The sequence below is a fragment of the Thunnus maccoyii genome, chromosome 6, assembly GCF_910596095.1.
Source record: "Thunnus maccoyii chromosome 6, fThuMac1.1, whole genome shotgun sequence".
Classification (NCBI taxonomy): domain Eukaryota; kingdom Metazoa; phylum Chordata; class Actinopteri; order Scombriformes; family Scombridae; genus Thunnus; species Thunnus maccoyii.
Window position 1 is genome coordinate 21,647,246 of NC_056538.1, and position 10,170 is coordinate 21,657,415.

The 10,170-nt window shown below is 37.6% G+C and overlaps 1 protein-coding gene across 3 annotated transcripts in view; it reads left to right on the plus strand.

Moving 5' to 3' along the window:
• LOC121898191 (neprilysin-like) overlaps positions 1–8,700 on the plus strand; it is a 32,919-nt gene extending 24,219 nt beyond the window's left edge. For 2 of the 3 annotated variants that reach the window (XM_042413093.1, XM_042413094.1), the window contains exons 14-23: positions 2,692–2,790; positions 2,898–2,975; positions 3,192–3,295; positions 3,663–3,721; positions 3,837–3,956; positions 4,272–4,405; positions 4,837–4,902; positions 5,783–5,878; positions 6,152–6,228; positions 6,409–8,700. In XM_042413093.1, coding sequence (XP_042269027.1) covers positions 2,692–2,790; positions 2,898–2,975; positions 3,192–3,295; positions 3,663–3,721; positions 3,837–3,956; positions 4,272–4,405; positions 4,837–4,902; positions 5,783–5,878; positions 6,152–6,228; positions 6,409–6,508 — 933 coding nt within the window. In that variant the 3' untranslated portion in view covers positions 6,509–8,700. Of the gene's footprint in view, positions 1–2,691; positions 2,791–2,897; positions 2,976–3,191; positions 3,296–3,662; positions 3,722–3,836; positions 3,957–4,271; positions 4,416–4,548; positions 4,806–4,836; positions 4,903–5,782; positions 5,879–6,151; positions 6,229–6,408 lie in introns of those variants that run through there. The other variant, XM_042413095.1, reaches the window with a different exon arrangement.
• The last annotated feature ends 1,470 nt before the right edge of the window (positions 8,701–10,170 follow it).

Here is a 10,170-nt window from a genome sequence, read left to right on the forward strand (position 1 = left end):
AGCACAGCAAAGTAAAATAAGTTGTTTACTTGTTGGAGATGTGCTGGTTGCCTGCAGCTCTCCATCAAACATCTCACTATGAGTGTTTCTGCTTGTACTATTCCTCCCTGCATTATTTCGAACTGATCCACTGAAGAAATAGCTCCAAAGATCTCCATATGGTGTTGTTTCGACTGTTTTTTAGTACCGCTAACAAAGCTCTGGTAATTTGGTGAGGAACATGTTTGGTTTCCTGTAAATTCTTAACAATAAAAGTCTCCCATTATTTAGTAATTTAAAAGCTTTTAATATAAAGCAGTAAAGCAGGAAATGTTGGGTTTTCATTGGCTGTAACTCAACACGACTCTGGTACGGCTGCCCTTCAGCAGGCTTCCAGAAAGCTGGCCAATCAGAACAGAGTGGGCTCATCAGAAGGGGGGTCTTAAAGAGACAGGAGCTAAGACTGCCTATTAAGAGACAGAGGCTGAACTGAGGGGCTGGATAAAGGGCCGGTATAAGATAAATAAAGAGTTTTTTGAACATGCAAAGCTACTGTAATGGTTTCTCACAATAAAAATATAGAGCTGGAAATGAGCATAATAGTTCCCCTTTAATGGAAATATGATAATAATCCAAAAATGAAATATATATTAATATGACACACACAAGTGTCATTTTTCTGCATAATGAGTACTTTTAAGTTTGATTCTTGAACTGTATTTTTTACGGTGATAATTCACCAATTTTATTAAATGATTTGGTATGTAAGACCTTTACTTGTAGACTGTTATTACTTTGTTGTATTAAGTATTTTTAAACCCTGTTTTAGCCATTGGTTTTAATTCAAAGTAACAGTTAAACACACAAAGGAGACGTATCATGTACATTTCCAGGACTTTTTTTAAAAATCTGGGGCTGGGATATCTGGGATATCTTTGCATGATTTACAGTTGAAAGAAAACTCCTTATTTAGTTTATACAGAAACTACAGGGTGTCTGAAAGAGAGAGGAGCTAAAACAGCCTGTATCAGACAGAGGCTAAAGTGAGGGGCTGTATAAAGTGTCATAAGACAAATAAGGAGTTTTCTTTTAACTGTAAATCATGCAAAGATATCCCATATCCAAAGATTTATAACTATTTTAAAATTGCTTTAATATAACCCAAAAATTAAATTAAATAGACATTATTGTGTTTTATTTGGAGTCAGAGTAAATTAAATCAAATTGAATAGCAGTGGATCAGAGCCTTAAATGGAAAACCATTGCATATCTTAAAGCAAACTATCATGATACATACAGATTTAGGAGATTTACTTATATAAACCCTGCATTTGACCACTGTAAATTACATTGTTTGATTTGACATGAAAACAGACACACATACATACAGCCACAAACATCACTACATGCACACAACCCAATCTCACATCCAAATGCACACAGGCTGTATGCTAAAAGGTTTTTGGAAAAGCCTCATCGGTATGGTCCCTGCCGATTTGTGGCAAACCACAGTGACTTGTACGAGTGGTCATGCAGCGTGTTAGCAAGGGGTCTGCTGATGTGATGAGACACTGGAATGCCTCTGTCAGCTTGCTGCGGTCTCAGAGTACAACTGTGGTTAGAGGGATCTGGGAAGGTGACCTTCGCTGTCACCTCAGTTTTTGATTTTTCTCTTCCTATTTTACTTTTATTCTTTTTTGTTTTTGCCACGAATCTTTAGTCAGTTTTTGTTTAGTTTTTTAACATAAAATCCTTGGCTGTTTTTGTCATTCAGTGTCTGATGACCATGGCATACAGCACAGCATTATGCCATCCTGGTAGCGTCAGTCAGTCTGTCTGTCTCTCTGTGTGCAGGCTCATTCTTGTAAATACTGTAACTCAAGAGCAATACATTATAGAAACATTAAACTTACACCACAGGTTTGATGTGGATTTTGGAGCACCTTGCTGTGTGAATCAGCATATAAAAATAGAAAATCTCATTATCTTGAGACTACTATAGTTCTGCCAGTGTTTTATGTGAAGTCAAATATGCTGACATAGAAATATTTGTGCAGTTATACACATTTATTTGCCTAATAAGAATAGCATAACTTGTTTATTTAATATATCACAGTGATGGTGAAACATTAAGCTCAAGTACCTCTTCTGTGATTTGAAGAGAATTTTAACAAAAGCCTTCTGTAAATAAGCAGAAATGTCTCCAAACCTTTTTGTGCTTTTGCACACTATGTACTTTTAAATGTCACTAAAAGTGATGTAATTCTGGTTGTGATTGCCTAACTCCCTTTTATTAACGCATAAAAATAGTTCATTATATTTTTGTTATGATTCCATCTGTCATATTAATCACACAAACATCATTACACTACTGGTAATACTACCCAAGGTCACCAGACTCCTCCACAGAGGGAGTGTAACCCCGTGTGCTTCTACATTGATATGTGACTGTGTAATGATGAGGCCTAATTCAGGGAGGTGTATTTTTATGACTTTGTTGCACAATGTGTTGCAGAATTTGGAACTAGCGTTCCACTGTTTACTCTCCAATGAGGAAATACTCCCACACCATGGACAATGTTAAAGACATTTATTGTATTGGACTGACAGTCAATTAGTGTTGAATTTTTTTTAATGTTAGAAATACAGTATAGAGTGACATATTTGTGATTGTTGTCTTTTTCTTTCTTTGTGTGTGTGTGGGGGAATCAGATGGAAGAGATGATTAAAGATATCCGAGAAGTGTTCATTAGTAACCTCGATGACCTGGCCTGGATGGATGCAGAGACCAAGAAAGCAGCTGAGGAGAAGGTATCGGTTATATTTACTGTCTGTTGCATTGTATTGAATTATATTCTTTAGGATATGTGATAACTGAGACATGTGTTTGTCAAATCTTCTCCTCTCTGTTTCTTTAGGCCCGAGCTATTCGGGAACGAATCGGCTATTCTGACAACATCATGGATGATAAATACCTTCACAATGAGTACAAAGATGTGAGTGTTTTAAAAGATGCGATTATGAATATTTCTCTTCTTTCACTAAGTGAATATAACAGAATACAGAGTGGGTTCATTGTAGCTGCATATCAGTTCTATGAAAACATCTCGGTGAATTCTGGGCTTTTATTAGCTTTGAGAATATATGACTGGGTGTTGATAGCTCTCAATGAGACTAATCCCCCTGTTTCTCTTGCTGTGTGTTGGTGTTAGCTGAGCTACAGTGCAGAGGAGTACTTTGAAAACATCCTACAGAACCTGGAATATGTGCAGAAGAAACGCCTGCGGAAACTCAGAGTCAAAGTCAACAAAGAGGAGTAAGATTTCCCGTGGGGGCAGAATTAAATTTATGCTCAGCAAACAGGCTTATTTCAGATGTGAAATAGTTTAAAGTTTCAATGTTAAGTATTTAAACAGCTGATAATAAATGACTTATTATCTTATGGTACTTGTAGTGTGACACACAGTCTTGCATTTAGCATAGTGCATTCACATTCTCCCACATGAACTCCTACTCACAGACACAGTTCAGCCTTTCACTAAGCACAGCAGGACTGCTAATTTTAGCAGGGTTATTATTAACCACAGGTTAATTTTAATATCTTTCACTGAATTTGAATTATGCTGTGCTATAGGACTCATTAATGTACTGTACTTTAATTCCACCCTCCTTGTCTTCTGCAGGTGGGTAACTGGAGCTGCTGTTGTCAACGCTTTTTACTCATCCAGCAAAAACCAAATAGGTATTTCATATGTGCACATGCAAACACATTCAGTTGTTAACACTGATATCATATATATTTTTAACATTCGGTAAAGTTTTGTAAAGATAAATATTTTTTTTCCCCCTGGTGTCAGTGTTCCCTGCAGGTATCCTCCAGCCTCCATTCTTCAGTAAAGGCCAGGCTAAATCTCTCAACTATGGTGGCATTGGCATGGTAATCGGTCACGAGATCACACATGGCTTTGATGACAACGGTATGATTTTCTGCACTTTTTCTGTTCCTCTCATGTGCTATTTTGGCAGATTATATTGGTCTTTAGGGTAGATACAACCCCCCCTCCCCTGTAACTGGTACCACTTTACAAAAAAGTGCTTTCAAATGCTTCACCGCACTAATTTTCATCGGGTTATGTGAAGTAATTATGTTCGATTTCAAGAAGACAGGATGCTTCTATACTGATATCCACAATTGTAAGCCATCCAGAAACCCAATAGAAACAAATGAAATGGAATGGAAACATAGAGTATTGTCACAAACATTTCTTTTTCTTTTTTTCTCTATTTTGTAGGTCGTAACTATGATAAGGATGGTGACCTGAAGGACTGGTGGACACCAGACTCCACTCAGAGGTTCCTGGAGCTCTCAAAGTGTATTGTGGATCAGTATGGCAACTTCTCCTGGGACCTGGCCAATGGACTTCATGTATGTCCTGGTAGACGATCTCTCTCTTTCTTCTTCGCTAATTTTTCAAAGAGTTTATTGAATTTACAGCAGTATTTTCTCAAATATGATCCCAAACCTTGTTTTGTCTCATTTATTTGCTTTCCTGTCATCTTTGCCAGCAGATCCATTTTACATTTTTCTATCTTTCCCCCAGTTTTGCAGCCTCATCTCTTCTCTGCTTCAGGTGTCTTTAATATTTTGTGTTGACATATTAATCCTTCTCCCTCTATTTATCTTGCTTCGTCGGTCCTATTGCTTTGAACAATACTTCTTTTGTCCCCTGGGAAAATGATTTCTTGTATCCCAAAGAGTGATATCTGTGGTTTGCTGAAATACACAGGAAAAATTACAGTCTCCCTCTTTGCCCTTTTCAATCTTTGTGTTCTCTCTCCTTATGTCCCCCCCTCTAGTTAAATGGTAACAACACCCTCGGGGAGAACATTGCTGACAATGGAGGGATACGGCAGGCATATCAGGTAAAGAGCCTGAAAACAGTGAGGAAACTTGATTTAAGAGCCCAGGTTTACAGATGACGGAATTTAGTCTGTGGTTATTGTCGTCTGCTCGCTAACATTAATAGATGTGTCATTTTGCCAGGTCACTGATTTGGCTCATTAACTTTGTAAACAATGAAGGAAATGATGTTGCCGCTGTTTTTCATCAGTTTTGACCCAAGGTGAACAAAAAAGGGGCCCAGACAGATTTGAATGCAATAAAAAAATACAAATATCCTCATTTCAGATAAACCATGATGTCATACAAGTATTTCTTCTACAAAACATTTACATTGTAAATTTTGTTCTTCTTTTGACAGGAAAAGAATACAGGAAATGTGACTGTATATATACATATATAGTTTTTCCGTCCATAAAGACGATGTGACATGGATGTAATTTTAACTGTTGATTTAAATGCTGAAAATATAGTTAAAATAAGTCTGTACTGCAAAGTTTTTTGCAATAAGCTCAAAGACCAGACTGTTTCCAATTCATAACAACGCAGTTGTAGATTTGGCATGCACGCTTCACCAAATAGCTCAACTCATGAAATCTCCCAATGCATCAGAGTTTCCAGAGTTTACAGGCAATATCCTTGGAAATTAAACATTATGTTGAAGACAACAAAATAAAACCAAACAGGAAGAAGAGGCATTTTAATTTGATATTGAATATGCTCACTTTATTGCTTATTTTCCGAATTAACCATTGGATGGTAATGATTCAGGAAAGATATTATGAGGTACATAAAGTCATTTAATAAAGTATAATATGGGATGTTTTTTGGCAGGGCTTTTATTGTCAGCAAAAATTTGAAGTAAGATAATGTAAGAACATTGGTCTTGTGCTATTATTGTAGGCCTATAGGAACTATGTGAAGGAGCATGGAGAAGAGCCACCACTGCCTGGAATTGACCTTTCCCATGATCAACTCTTCTTCCTCAACTTTGCTCAGGTAGTGAATGGAAGGATGAATGGATGACCAGATTGATGACTTGATGATTGGATTATTGAGTTGATAATTGATGGATATATGGATGGATGGATAGATGGATAGATGGATGGATGGATGATTGAAAGATTGGGTGGATGGATGGTTTGAGAATTTGGTAGATAGATTGATAGATGGGTGATTGAAAGATCGGATGCATGATTAGATGAATGTAGGATTTGCTGATATAATAAATTTAATTGTCTAATGTAGAAAATCTTAATCTGTCTTTTCCAGGTATGGTGTGGTACACACCGACCAGAACAAGCTGTTAATTCCATCAAAGTAGACGTACACAGTCCAGGGAAATTCAGGTAAATTCACACTGACAACTTTTCCTTTATATCAGTAATCCATTTGCTTGTTGCAAAGGGAAGGAAACAAAATAGATGACATTTTAAAACCTTGACAAAAAACATGCATATAAATTTCAATTTCAAGTAATGTGCAGCAACTTTACCCCCAACCAACAATTCCCTCTGTGTGTTTCACAGGGTTCTGGGTTCCCTTCAGAATTTCCCAGAATTTGCCAAAGCATTCAGCTGCAACAAGAGCAACTACATGGTCCCTGACAACATCTGCCGTGTGTGGTGATCCACAGACTTCTGGGATGGGGACTGTGCCGAAGTGGGTCGTCCCTGTCCCCTACAGTACCTCTCCCCCCTGACTATTGGAGCACTCCTGGGGGGCTACAGGGAAGTGGAAGCTCCCCTTAGCTCTTTACTGGATGGACCAGGGCTGGTGGACTGACACTGCAGTATGCATTTCCTCTGAGAACAGCAGTGGACTGTACCCTCACGGACAGACGGAGCACTGTCTCTCCGACTCTGATACTGTAGTTCATTCAATCAGCCTGAATATTCTGCTTCTCACTGGATACAATCACTCCTTGTGTTTTTATTTTTTTCTCAATTTTCATCTTGTTTTACTCATCATTTGTGAGTCTGCCAATGTGTATATGTGAGTGTGTGTGTGTGTGTGTTTCAGTCGAAATACTGTACAAGTTGTTGGCAAATGAGGGGCAGACAGACAAATGTGCTTAAACTCACTGGCATATGAATACACCACACACCCACTCACACTCATACACATGTAACAGGGCTGAACCACTGTACTGTATGTGGGACTGAGCTGTATGCCTCTCATAAAACCTCAGCTGGTTTCAGCCTTCATCTACATGCTGATACACTCTACAATGTACTCGTAATGTACTCTTTGTTAATACATATTACTAGATTAGGTAAATTATTACAGAAAATCAGATTTTATTTTGTTGAATAGACCAGTAAGTATTTAACCGTGATCATGTATTACACAATACTGTTCTATATTTAATGTTAATGACTTAACTGCAGTTGACAGGCGGCTGCTGATCATTAGCAGTATGTCAAATAAACCAAAATGAAGTTTTTGCCTTTAAGATGACAACTGGTCATGAATCATTAAGCTGACAATCGACAGACACCAGACCCTTTTATACGTTCACTGAGCCTCCTGTGTGTTTCTGTGTGGATGTATGCTGCCTACATTTGTCAAGCAAATCAGTATGCCTTACATGATTTGTTGTGCTACTATGTGTGAGAGTGTGTACGTGTATGCACAAGAGAACAAAGAATAATAAAATTTAACATTAGGGAATAGTTCTACATTTTTGGGAAATGCACTTTCTTGCCGAGAGTTAGACCAGAAGTGCAACACCACTCTGTATGGAAAATATGAAGCTAAAGCCAAGAAACGTCAGCTTTGCTAAGCACAAAGACTGGAAACAGGGGAAAACAGCTATCCTGGCTCTATCCAAAGGTTAAAAAACTCTGCCTATACCAGCACCTCTGAAGCTCACTAATTAACACATTGTATCTTTGTTTAATGTGTAGAAAACCAAGGTGCTAAATTGACAGTTTTGGCTAGGCACATTAACTTTGTCTCTACTGGTTGTAAAGTTTTTGTACAGCAAACAAATGATATATAATGTGTTAATTAGTGCGCTTTAGAGGTTCTGGTAGGTGGATTTTGTTACCTTTGGACTGAGCCAGGCTATTTCCCCATGTTTCTATTCTTAATGCTAAGCTAAGCTAATTGGCAGCTGACTGTAGCTTAATATTTAAGAGATAGATATGTGAGTGGTATTGAGTTTAGTTCAGTTTGATCGCCATATTACCATCCCTTTTTTAATGATTACTTTACACACTGAAGCAAAAGTCAAATGACACATTATAATATCATAATTATGCTTTTGAAGGAATGTTTATCTTAATTATTTTAAATTGAAAGCTGAGTCTTTACTGGAACCTAATGAACTTTTCATAGTGCATGCATTTCTCTGAATGCAGTATTTGAAGGTTGTATCAAGTCAGTGGATCCTAGTTTAGGATTCATCGTTTTGTATGGCTTTATTTTCTACATTAAAATGTAACTGAGGCTGTGATACAAGGTAATTAATTGTGAAAAAATTGCCTTTGCCTTTTATATAAAAATTAGTGCAATGAATGATGCGCCATGATCATGTAGACCACTTCTTCAGATTGTACAACACTCTCCATGTCTTACCTGTAGACATTGTTGTTTCCCTGTTTTTTGTTTTCATCATTGTTCGTGCAAGCTTCATGTCTCTCTGTCACTGTCACTCTCTCCCTCAGGCTTTCTTTCTTTCTGCCTCTCTCTCTCACACACTCCACCTGTAGAAAGACAGATATACCTCAGTTGCCTGTATTTCGATACTTTATAAAAATGACTGATAATCATCTTGAGGAGCATTTTTTTCTTTCAAAATAAATCTTTAAATAACACTCTGAGTCTGCCGGCGAGTGGCCCTACACTGTATGTGTGGGCTTTTGTGTGGTTTTTTAACATCCGAACTAGGCTTCCTCATAAATGCAAGCTCTTAAATATGATACAAAGGATTGTATCATTGCATCCCAAGGGTTGGTAAAAGTTGGTTTTGGCAAAGAGTCACAAAATAAGAAAAAAAACAACAACAAAAAAAACATTATTCAACATTGGACTCACTCCAAATCTTTTTGTCTTTTATGAACTTTTTCAGAAAAAGAAGGTTGAAATATAAAAATATTTCTACATTCACATTCACTCATACAGAGTTGTTGACTTGAGGGAAGATTTGGGAATGTGTGGATTTAGTTTAATTTGGTATTTTCCACAGAGAGAGAGAATAAAACAATAAGATAATTTAAAAAGCAGCATTAGCCCAAACTCTTTCCCCACTAATTGGACCCATAAGCATGTGGGGAATAGGGGCTAATATGTGAAATTAGTCAAAGGCACGCGATGCAAACAAATGAATGTGCAATATCTTTATGACTGCTCCCAAGCTGCTGGCTGGTGATCCAGTGAACCACCAAGCACATTTCCTGGCACCGGGATAGCTTCTACCCAACTGGAAACTGAAACTGGAGAGGCAAACAGTCAGGGATGTACAAAAACACTTCAAAAGGTTCAGAGTTTAAAAAAAGAGAGAATTATAACACAGAGAATGTATAGGACAGGGGTGCCAAGTAGGAGCACCAGAAATATTGCTTAACTTTGAAGCCAAGTTTAAAAAATATCTAGAGGAGTGGAGAAGTGAAGAAGTGGAGCCAACACACTTGTGCAAATACACAAGTAAAAGTTGGGAAGTTCATGACTTATATTTTATAACTCTAATGTGAATACACTACTTTTGATTGGTGGAGCTGACCAACAACATTTTTTGGGGTTTTACTCCACATTCCTCAAAATGTCACCAGCATGGTGGAGTCAAATAGGTTGGCTTTAAAAATCAAAGACAGTTTGCATTTCTTAAACCCTTTCCAAAATGTTCCTTTGATACTTATTACTTATACTTTATTCCATTTACAATGAAGGTGTAAAAACAGCCTGATTGTGTGATTGTATGCAAAAGCATTTCCACCTCTTTGATAATCATTCCAGTATTGTTTTCAGCTGAACATCAGTTGCAATTGCTTATTTACTGCCTGGCTTCGCCTTTTACTCTCGCTGACTGGTAACACTATGGCAGATAACTGAGGGTTCACACCACCCACTTTCCTCGTGCTCTCACCCTCCCTGTCATTAGCAGATATGCTAGCTAACATAACAGCTAACATTACAACACCTCAGCATGTTCCAGGGAGGCTGAACAGTGTTTGCACTTTGAACACTATAAACTGCTGACGTTTTATCCTGAAGTAACACCAAGAAAGGGGGATGTTTGGAGCTTTCAGAAGAAGTTAAACTCAATAAGAATAAGAAATGTGACTTGA